Source organism: Dipodomys merriami, unplaced genomic scaffold, assembly GCF_024711535.1.
Source record: "Dipodomys merriami isolate MVZ:Mamm:240054 unplaced genomic scaffold, mDipMer1.0.p SCAF_6, whole genome shotgun sequence".
NCBI classification, from domain to species: domain Eukaryota; kingdom Metazoa; phylum Chordata; class Mammalia; order Rodentia; family Heteromyidae; genus Dipodomys; species Dipodomys merriami.
In genome coordinates, this window is record NW_027206179.1 from 22,073,585 (window position 1) to 22,085,614 (window position 12,030).

The window sequence follows — 12,030 nt, forward strand, 5'->3', positions numbered from 1 at the left end:
AATAGGGACATCAAGGTTACAGACAGACTTGAGATCAAACCGCAGGCCCTACTACTTATTAGGGCTATGATCAAAATTATCTGTGATTTCTTTATCTATGGAAGAGAAAATAGAACCCATTTAGAGGGTTAAATGTGCAAACATACCTAAAATGGCATGGTGGTGCATTTAGGAATGTGAGTTCCCTTTTCCTTTGACTGCATCCTTCTCTCTACCCTTGAATTTACAAATTGGTCCATGCCATTCATCTAATTACCTTATCCATCCTTTATCTAATTACTACAAACCCCTCAGAGCCACTTAGGGATGAGCTCTCCCATAGAGCTTGTTGTCCTCGAAGTGATACTTATGCACTGGAATTCTTGCTTTATGTTGTGTTGTTTTAGATGACATGCCCTGATTGAGTCACAATTCCTTGACTAGAGACAATGAACCCCTGAACATCTTTACCATCTCCCTGACGGTGGCCTCTGAAATGGTCACAGATTCAGATACATAAAGGCTTGTCACACCCCAAACATGTCAGCAGACATGCAGGAAGGGCAGGCAACACTGGCAGGGCTCAGGTAAGATAAATGCCTTTGCATGAAGGTTCATGCCGTTTATAGCAGCTCACCCAACCCTTGAAAATAGGTCTGAATTCCTGCCTTGCAGCTAGGTTCTCTCTTCCTTTACAAATCTAGAGCTGGAAATAACACACACATAGGGTGAACCACATATTCATTTGGCTCCAAGGAGGAAACCTAAAATTAGAGAAATGGAGCATGATTTTTCTACCACCGACAAAAGCCAAAATGCTACCGACATTAGAACTTCTCAATTCCAAAAGTTCAACCCCCCCCAACCCATCAAAATGCAAAAAATGGGTGGGATTTGAGGGTATAATATATAGGGCGAGTCTAGAGGCAGAAAAGCTTCACAGAAGGACTTAGTATTTTTTTCTGTTCAGCTACACAAAATTGGAACTGATATTATATCTTTAGGTGAGTATACAAAAGAATTCTACCCAGCTTCTCATCATGAGGTGTAAATTATTCATGAAAAATGAAACTGTCTGAGACCACAATGCTTACATAACCTGGCTTTTCTTCAGAGAATCTGCAGAGACATTTATTAATTAAACCTCACAGTAGTCCTGCAAAGTAGCTGTACCTAAGGCAGGAAAACAAAAAGGTCTACTGTCTCCTTATTTTCTGATTTCATAAAGGGAAAAATTCCTTTTCCTCTAGGTGGGTCTTATAGACACAAGTTCATCTAAGACCCCCATATTTGGGAACTCTTATTTTTTTTTCTGTTGGTTGTGGGGCCTGAACTCTGGGCCTGGGTGCTGTCCCTCAGCTGTTCAGCTCAAGGCTAGTGCTCTACCACTTGAGCCACAGTACTACTTCTGGCTTTTTCTGCTTACATGGTGCTGAGGAATCGAACCCAGGGCCTCATGCATGCAAGGCAAGCACTTTACTACTGAGCTACCTTCTCATTCCTGGGAACTCTTTTTTTGCCCTATTAGTAGTAAATCTAGACTTCCTAACCATGATGTACAATGAAAGTTAGAATTGAAAAATTGCTAAGGAGTTTTACTTAATAATGCCAATTGAATGCAACTGTTGCAATTTTTATAGCTTAAGTTTATCTTATGATAGACTTCAATCTCAATTCCTCTTTCTCTGTCTCTGTCACATACATGTACACACACACACACACACACACAAGTTAGGCTTGCCTTCTCTGAAATACATTTGACATGGCAATTCTAGCTCATTTGAAGCAATCATGCCCAATTCAGAAACCAACCCCTTTCTCTATGGCCACAGTAAAAGCACAAAGCTCAGTCACTTTGGCAGTATGGTACCTAGAAGCTGTCCTAACCCAGAGGGCTGTTTGTAAGAGCTGGATTCCAACAGTTGCATTCTCTGTTTGGCGGGGAAAGAGAACAGAATACTTGGGTCCAGCTGCTTTCAGGAACAAGCCAACTGTGAAAAAAGAGAGTTTCACAGTTTGATCAGCAGCACTGAGGATGGCCAGCTACTCTGCCATGTATTTCAGGAGAGAGCTGACTGGAGCCTACGCCTCCTACACTGGGGCCTTGCAGAACCAAGATTGTTACTTGTGAAACAAACATAGGCCCTCCCCAAATGGGTCAAGTAGTGAACAACAGAAAATATTGAATGCCTCCTACATTTGTCTCAATATAGTCCCAACAGATGGCCTTGAATAATAGGTATTTTATAAAACAGATGTAAGGGAGATGTCACAAAGCATGACCTTAGTCTTCTTTCTGGATTTCCTGGGTAGCATGGGTTAATTTAAGTGGGTGTGAAGCTGTGTTCATGTTCACAGAGGAGGACTAAGTATAAAATAGGATGTTCCTGAGATTTTTTTTTCTCTCTTTCTTCTTTAGTAGCTTAGAGCAGGCCAGATAGAACATAATAGGTAATAAATAGAAATTTTATTTTTATTTTCTGATAAGATAATGTTTAAATTTACTATGTATAGAGTGAACTGCTATCAAGCAGTAACGGAAAAGGGAAATTTCTGGCTTGTTTTATATTCCAATGACTTTCCAAAGAACTCTCTGGAAGGTCAACTCTGTTGAATGGACTAAATCTTTAGAGGAAGTCTCAGTTGTGGAGGCCTTATACCTGCTACTGGTAACCATGAGGTAGTACTTCTTGGAGACTTGGCTAAGTGCAGGTCAACAAGTCCCAAGAGGCAAGTTCCCTAACCATTCACATCAGCCCACATGTATCTTTCTGTCACCTGATGCTGATTTGGGACAGATTTTGCTGTAGTACACAATGATTTTATATTTCTGTTTGGCTAAAAGTAACATTCCCAAAGTAACGGGAAATGGTGAGACCAACAGGCTACTTGCTGATGGCCCTGGTGCCAGTGTAGATGCTTTATGGTTCCTGCAGATGCTCTCCTCCAATCTCTCTGCTCAGTATTCCTAGGTTTCCCAGTAGTGACAGAATCCTTTAGCCTGGCATTAAGACCCTGCTCAACTAGGAGCTTGTAACTCAGAGCTATTCCCACAAACAGAGGTTCTGATTGCTCAGGTTGTTGGTTCTTCTCCAGATAAACTTTATGCCCCTCTATTTTTGTACACTTGAAGTTGACTTTCTACCTACTGAAGGTACCCTAAGGGGAAAGCAGACAAAATCCTTGTAAAATTCACAAGACAGATGAAGAACTTTCAGCAGGGAGGACTAAGTAAAAATTGTATTTGAATTGGGCCTTGAAGGATGTAATTAAGTGAACTAAATAATACCCATGTATAAATAAAGAAGCTAAAATACAAATTACACTTATTCAGAAATATCCTCTCCTTATGAAAGAATAAAAGGTATCTTTGCATAATTTAAAAAAGCAATTATACCATAGAGGTCTCTAACCACTCAGGTTATAGAAATTTTATATGCACCCTTTTTTATTAAATAACATTTCTTGTAGCATAGAAAATATCTACATAATCCATATGCTAAGCCAAATATCTCTATCACTTTACTGTCTACTCTAAATTTATCACAATAGGGACGTCAACAAATTTGTGAATTCTGGTCCTTTCAGTGGGATTGAACCTACTATCTGTCAGGTTGACATTATTTTCTTTTCTGAGTTTGCTAGTTTACCAAGGTACTTGGAGATTTAACAGAGGTTAGAAATAGAGACTGTGACAAAAGGTACCTACAGACCTGCTTAAGACCGATGGCTAAACCTTCTGTTAGAAATTAAAAATTCCCACTGATTATAGTACCATAAAGAATCAAGAAGTTCAACTACGGAGTTCCTAAACATGAGCTCCCTGTTCTATAACTAGCTGAGAGTTCAATTTCCCAATTAAGGCCCCTTCTTGGCTTGACCTGTATTAGCAAGACTTTTTCATTTTCTCCTCTAGCAATGGAATTTGTTTGTTTTGAGTCTCACTCAATAGATAGTTTTATTTTAAGAGTTTCTAATTGTAGAGGAAGAGCATACCCTGGGTGTTAACACCAAGGCTTTGTGGCCAAACTGCCTGGGTTTAAACTCTAGCAGGACCATTTAATAGCTACGCAACTTTGGTTCATGCAGTTACACTTGTTTAAGTTTTGCCATCCATAAAATGGGGATGATGAACACAGAGCCTAAACTACTGTAAGGACTAAATAAGAATCCATGTATTTATGCATACATAGCCTTTCATATATATAGTAGAGTTGAATATATGACATATAATATGTAATACACGAGAGAGCATTTCTAGTCATACCTGGCATATAGCAAGTGGTTTGTATTATTATTATATTATTACTAGATATAGTTTGTATATTAAGGCTCAAAGACCTTGCAATAGGAAAATGGAAATAGGAAATCAAAATAGGAAGTTGTATTTTTGTCTATCTATCTATTCCTAGATAATTCCCAGGTTTTTAAAACATTTTTCCCATGTTTAGGTTCCATTTAATTTTAAGCTACTGCTCTACAAAAAGATCCATGCAAACTTTTATTGGTGGTTCATCCTGAGGATAAAATGTATGCGTTGGCTGTGTGCTATGTGCGATTCTCCACGTGGTAAACTAAAAACACCCTGGACCAGAGAAGCTATCATGAGAAGCCATGAGAAGCTTCAGTTTACCTTCTTCCTCTTATGAATGACGTATCTAATTACAAATTGCCTCTGAGATCTGAAGTATTTGAACGGATGGTCTGATTGAGAAAATTAACTTAAAAAGGGGGAGGAGGGAGGGGCAAAACCCAGCTGTATTTTGTGCTAAAGATGAGAAGGCAGAATGCTTAGTGTTCTACAGCCTCAGTGTTTCCTCCACTCTCCGTCCTGCCTGTGTCACCTTTCTGACCAGGCCACTTTTCAGGCTTGTGTAAGAGGCACAAATCTCAGAGGTCATGAGGATCTCTTCCTCCTTTCACAACTGAGATTCACAAGCCAAGATTCCTCATTCCAGTTGAGTTGACATCTTAAACTGGATTTATATTTCATAATCATTAGCAAATCTCTGAGTTTCTTATGCTTAGATGCTAAAATAATTCCCAAGTTCTTCTGTAGATGATAGGAGACTTGAAAATACATTTAAAAAAGTCATATCTGAAAACCTATGGTTAAATGATTTACCTTTCTGTGTAAGCAGACCTTTATCAAGTATTGCTTTAGGATTTTGTTTTATAACAACATGCAATACAGTACCAACTATTGCCTCTGACAAACTGTAAAGCACAGAATCTAGGATTCATTAAGCTAGTTATGTATTCCTTTAATTACAGTTGTTGGGATAAAATTAAAGTTAGGCTTATTAGTTCCTTTCCTGATCATACCCAAGTTACAATGATATGATTTAGTTTCTAAATAGTCCAGACTTCCTATTCCTTGCCTCTTTCCACACAGACAAAATCCTGTATGTTTGTTTACAATCCCGACTTTTTCTCCCTTATCAAATGGTGCCAATCACTAAACCGAAAAAATACAAATGACATTGCTTTGAAACTCCAAAGCTTCCTTCTCTTTCTTAGAGAAGATCTCTGAACACTGGAAATATGCAACTTGCTACGAAGGATAGGGGAAATTTTGATATCATATTAATTTTTGAACTTTTTTTTCTATGAAGAAATCAGATTTAAAAAAAATATCACATAAGCATGGTTGGAGGGGGCAGGATATAGACTTAGCAGATAGCCATCATCCCTTAAAAGAACAAAGAAGTGTTCTGGGCATGGAGTTGCATGCCTTGTAATCCCAGCTACTCAGGAGGCAGAGACAGGAGGTCTCCAGTTCAAGGCTAGCTCAGGTGTTGTTAGGGAGATCCTGTTTTAAAAACAAAATGCCAAGGAACCCAGGGCTTGGGCCATAGTTCTGGTGGGAGAGTGCTTGTTTAACAAGCATCGGGCCCATCAAAAGGTTGAGTGAGTGAGAAGAGGTGTTTTGAATCCAATGCTGGGAGGATACAGATAGCCTCTTTCCCTTCTGCCATCTCATGGCTTAAAGAAAAATCAATTTTCCCAGGTAGGAACTTGCTGGCCTCTCTTTGTGGTCCCCATTAGGGGACCGGGTGTAAGACGATTAACAGAAGAACTGCAAACACATAGTTTACATGGCTTCTGTGCAGTCCACTCCTTGCTCCTTCCTGCCTTATCACGATGTGGCAGACACGGTTGGAATTGTCCAGGAGGTTCATTTTCCTTCCTGCCACCCAATGCATTCACACCTCTCATTTCAGTGAGGAAGCCTAGAGCCTTGGGATCCTACAGTCACTTGAGTGTGAGTCAGCCTTGCCAGCCTGCAGGAAGCCGGATGCCATTTATGCCAACCTGCTATCCCCAATGCCCAACTTACCATTTTTCCTATCAGCCTTGCCTTCCTAGATTCTTTTTCATCTTGTATTAGCACCATGGATCATTTTTATTATAAAACACGAAAATTCAAAACTAAACCAAACAACCCCCTCTACCACCCCACATAATTGCTTTCCTGAAGGGAGGGGTATGCACTAGAAGATGGTTTTCTAGGTGAAGGGAGGATTGATTCTCCATCATCACACACTATGTACAGATCCTTTTACCAGGAATGCATGTGTCTAAGTTGACTGCTGAGGTCAAGGGCACAGTCAAAGTGTGTGGCTGTAACAGTCGCTGGCTCTCACTAGTTAGTGTCACAAGCCAAGGTGGTATGGGAACATGCATTAAACCCACAGAGTTAAACTCTCCTAATTCTTTACAACCAGCTCGTGAACCCAGGGGTACATTTCTTTTCTCCTTCCAGGATGTATGGCTCTTACACCAGGATTCTGGGCAGATTGTCCAGTGGGGGCTAAGTGAGTTTGGTAGCACCTATGATCAATGTCAATAAGCATTATTGGGACCTCAGATTTAATACTTAGAAGGAAGGGAGGAGACTTTTCTACTTTCTTTTTTTGGGGGGGGGGGTCCAGTCATGGCCCTGAACTCTGGGCCTGGGCACTGTCCCTCAGCTCTTCAGCTCAAGGCTAGCGCTCTACCACTTGAGCCACAGAGCCACTTCCGGCTTTTTTCTTTTTACTTATGTGGCGCTGAGGAATCAAACCCAGGGCCTCAGGCATGCAAGGCAAGTGCTCTACCACTGAGCCACCTTCCCAGCCCGAGGAGACTTTTCTAAGAGGTGATTTCTTCCTCCAACACAGATCATAAGGTCTGAATGAACCGAAGCAAACTAGAGTCAACCGTGGAAACACCCACAGGTGCCTTCGCATTTTTATGGGGTCACTCATCAACCACTGGATAAGTAACGCTGTACTAAAAGGAATTTAAGCCTGTCAGGTTAATTACACAATATTAGGTACGAAAACAAACAGTGCAACACAAAACATAGCTACATCATTATTTGCAGTAAATGTTAACTCTAAATAAGTGCAACCTGTCTGTAAATGCTTGCTATAAAACTAATTAAAAAAATAAAATTTGATGGATAAACATGAAAAAAAAATTCTCTCACTGAGAATTTTTTTTTTAAATATCAGCACTCATTTAGAGTTCGGGATTTGTGAAAGAAAGCTTTAAAAGGAGCAAACCTGATTGGCTGTGGCTGTTGCTGCGAAGGGGACACTTGTTGCAGGAGTTGTTGCTGCAGAGACAGTGGCGGACGTAGCGCTGTGCATCATGGGTACTTTCAGGAGGGGAACCATGGGAGCAATGAACAGGAGGGTGTAGCATTATGGTAATAGAAGTGGTATTTGGCATGGTGAATATCAGAGCAGCAAGCCATCATGGGTTAAACCAGCAGATGGCATGCAATCACAATGCAAAGCAAGGAAGCATGGGAGAGAAATAAAAAAGGGAAAATAGCTTATTACAAGTACAATTAAAGGAAGTTTTAAAACATAATCAGTGATTCCCAGAAAGGCCAAAGCAGATTACTTTGGTTGATGGATTTATTAACAATTTCTTTCTAACAATAGAACCATTCCCAATTCAGCATATAGTAAATATAATAATGGTTGTTTCTAAAAAAAAAAAAAAATCTCACGGGCAATATCCAATCAAGTGAGAATAGATGACAATTAAGTATAGAATAATCATAAATTCTAAGACATCAAAGGCCCGATATGTAAGTTTAATTTGGGATAAGATGTTCTTTGGAACATCTTGGTTAACTCTGGTCAAATTGAACATTTTCCTTTTCAATTTGGGATCTTTTATGTAAACAGGAATCGCTGGGGATTGTGTTTTATTTTGATCAATAAACAGCAAAGCAAAAACTACGGCCTTGATGTAAATTCTAACACAGTCACTCTGAAATAGTCAGACTAATTCTGTCAATATTTGCTTTTCTGGACTCTAGCTAGAATCAATCCATATGTCCTAAAGACAGACTGAAGAGCTATTATACTGAGGACTGTTTAACATCAAAAAGAATGAGCAGGTACAAAGATCATCACAAATGAGCTAACACTTATAAAAGATAAGAAAGGTAGGTCTGACATTTAGTTTCAAAATACATCCATGTATGTATATGTATATATATATTTATTTATTTTAAAGAAATACTTCTGGGAAACTCTGATAACTCTAAGACAAGCAAGAGGAGATAAAGGCACACCACTATGAAACTTTAAAACATTGATGAAATTAGCCTGCCTCCTGTCTGTTTTCCTTATGCTATACCAGATAAACTATAAAGAGAAACAAAACACAAATCATTAAAAATCAGACTTGTACTGTGGCTTTATGTCTTGGTAACGATTGTTCTAGCACAAAAGAGCACATTAAAACCATCATTTTCTTAATTATACATCTTAAAAAAAACCTGTTAACTCTAAAGCCAAATAAGCCTTCAGATTTACTACTTCTTCTTCCTCAAACATTTTTTTTTACCATCTCTGAAATAAATGTCAAATAAGTGAAAGTATTATATAAAAGACATCATATAAAAATACAAATAAAAAAAGTTTGAAACCTACCAATACTGGTAGCGGGTGTCATGCACAAAACTGACCCTGACGTCATGCAATGGTGGGTGGAAAAAGTGGATAAAGGGAAAGAAACAGGTTAGCGGTTTAGAGTTAACATTCAAAAGTGAGATTGAAGCGCAACCAGAAATAAGTAGGGTTAGTTAACACAGTTTGTAAAGGGCTGTTCACATTGTCAGTACAGACACAGATACAGCTGACTTGTTGTAAGCCAATCATCTCCCAAGCTCACACTTACAACTACTTTTTCACACTTGCTAGTCATATATACATCAACATGAGTCTAACAAGAATGACATGTGATAATGTTGTAGCCTCCTTCCTCTATGACTTCAAAGTATTTTACAGATATGATCAAATTAATCCTCCAAGGTAGGAAGTGGGAATTTTACAGATGAAAAATCTGAGGCATAGAAACTCCTGGCAAAGTCATGACTAGTGTGAGTCAAGGGTAAGACTAGAAATCGAACTCCATTCCCAAATCCTGGCCGGGTTTTAGGAGCACTACATTTATACTGGACTTGCTGCATTCAAGTTGTTGGCTTGATGGATTGATGATAAAATATTTTGTGTCAACATCAGTATGAAAAGAACTGCAATCAGGATTTCATATCTTCCAAATCAAAGTTGTGTAGAACTAGGACTAAAGGAGAACCCGAAGAGGTTTCATTTTTGTCAAGGTCACATCAAGGTGACCCCGGAAGAAGGATTTTGGCAAGTCTAAAGTCTAAGGGGGTAATGGACAGAAGCAGGGAGGGGGTGTTCTTTCCTTCCTAAGGAAGAGCTGCTTTACCTCGGGTGGTCTTATTAATGGGCATGAATCACAAAACTTGGGCCATGATAGGCAGGCATGTTTGGGATGGCTGTTTAGAACTGCATAGAAAACTTTGAGGAATTATATGCTCAGGGTTCTTCTGTTCCTTGGGATGAAAACCAGGCAATGTGAATTTGATTAACTGGAGACTGAATGTTACACAGGTGACACAGAGGTCATTTTTTATGAAGAATCTGAGGTGTAGACACCATTACTCTCTTCGCTAAGCTCACCATGCCAAACCCAGCTAACATCTGCATCAGAAAAAGGGATTCCTACTGGGTTCTTCAATGTGCCTGTACAGATAACTTTCTCTCTCTCTCAATCTCTCTCTCTCTCTCAATCTCTCTCTCTCTCTCTCTCTCTCTCTCTCTCTCTCTCTCTCTCTCTCTCTCTCTCTCTCTCTCTCACACACACACACACACACACACACTCACTCACTCAAAAAATCCTTTCCATGACACCATTTTTTCCTCCAGTCAATTGCTCTAATCTTTCCAACCAAGCTTCTAGAAAGTGATCCACAACCACTTTTTCACTTCCCTGGTTCCCATTTAATCTTCAGTCCTATCCAATTTGGTTTTACTCTACCTAAACTATCTCTACTCCTCTCTGCGCAAACTAAGAATGTCTGTCATCAATGGACTCTGAATGGTTGAGCAGGAGAAAGTCTTATACCATCACCTACTTGTTCCGGAGTCTCAGGATCGCATTCTATCTGGCCACTCCCTCCTCTCTCCATGACAAACCATCCTTCCCTCATAGGCTTGATCACACACACACACACACACACACACATACACACACACACGCACACACACTTACTTCCCCATACACTCTCAGCCCTCCCACACTTTTTTTTTTCTCTTTCTGGCAATGTCCTCTTTCTGTATTCTCATCCTTCCCTCAAATCTCTATCTCTGTCTTCTGGCGTTTTCCTCAGTTCTGGGTCTTTTTGTTCCCATCTACTTTGATATGTCAATCCTGGGTACTCTTCCACCTATGTATTTAAAGAGCGTCAATGACCTCATGACGTCCACACTGTGTTCTGCTCAGATTTCCTCTCTGAGCGCCAGATCGTCAATGAACTCATGACGTCCACACTGTGTTCTGCTCAGATTTCTTCTCTGAGCGCCAGATCCAATCACGACATTGCTCTTGTCCTCGTTACTTGGCTCTCACACTTGTCTCCAACTGAACAGGTGTCGACCTAAGTGTTTCTCAGTCTCTTTCTCCACCTCAGAGACCATCTGGGGTGGACATCAGCATCCCTGTATCCCTGTGGAACTGTAGCCTGAAGAGAATGTCACACCTGTGCCACTTCCCCTAGTGATACTCCCCTTCCCCGCAGCCAACTCACCAACAAGCCAAAGCAATCGTGCCTCTGAAATGCAGTTTGCCTCTGTTCGCTTATCACCTCTGCCACTTTTCCTGGTCCTAACCTCCATTATCTCTAATCTCAGCTATGCATCAATGTCCTCACTGGCCTTCCTGTCCCTCCTGGTAGTCCATTCTTAATCATCCTCCAGCTTTTGCAGGCCTGGCTACTGCTCTTCTGGGGAACAATCAATGGCCACTACTGCTTTTGAGATGAAGCTACTTGGGGTCCAGGCTCTGTCTCCCTCCCAGGCTGTCCTGGAACCAGGAACTGCACAGCTTAGCCTTATCATTGCACATTCTACTTCATTCCATGCGAGCCTACTACAAGCTCTCTGCTCTCTGCAGAAGACTCCTCACCCCCTGTCGCCTCTCAGGCCTCGAGGTACATGCCATGTCTTCAGGAATCTTCTCCACTATTCCTTTACCTACTCCTCAGGCCCCTATGTCACCCCCTCTCCCCCTTGGATTCTCTGACAGTGTCTGTGGACAAGCCTCCCTCCCGGGGAAGGCATTCCTGAGATGTATGGGGAAGTGAGGGTCAGAGGGCTGCTAAGGATGGAGAGCTGCTTCCCAGTCAACTTGCTAGTAGAGCTATCAGCCGCATCTCTCAGGCTTCAGTCTTGGATCTGCTCAACCAAATGAACTCAACAAGACTCTCCTGTGGCCGCCCAAGAGGGGTGTGCACATTGGAAATACGCTGCCTTTGCCACCGGGTTGGCTCTCTTACCCAATGGGCTTGCTTTTCTTTTCAGGGCTCAGCCTTTTCACCTCACTACTCCCCTCCACTTCCCAAGATCCTGTGAGTACCTGACACTATGGTGCCATATGGTGGGCAACACTCTATTCTGCAAGCATACCCCTCCCTTCTCTTGCCTGAGAGGCTCTTCCCCCACCCCCACCCAATGATAA

General features: G+C 40.9%; 1 protein-coding gene across 9 annotated transcripts in view; it reads right to left on the reverse strand.

Moving 5' to 3' along the window:
* The window catches only part of Mbnl2 (muscleblind like splicing regulator 2), a 151,003-nt gene that overhangs the window by 15,985 nt on the left and 122,988 nt on the right, over positions 1 to 12,030 (reverse strand). For 3 of the 9 annotated variants that reach the window (XM_070002718.1, XM_070002717.1, XM_070002722.1), the window contains one exon: positions 8,919 to 8,954. The exons of 2 other annotated variants lie outside the window; for them this stretch is intronic. In XM_070002718.1, coding sequence (XP_069858819.1) covers positions 8,919 to 8,954 — 36 coding nt within the window. Of the gene's footprint in view, positions 1 to 7,529; positions 7,625 to 8,918; positions 8,955 to 12,030 lie in introns of all 9 variants that reach the window. 4 more of the 9 variants (XM_070002719.1, XM_070002724.1, XM_070002721.1 and 1 more) reach the window with 2 other exon arrangements.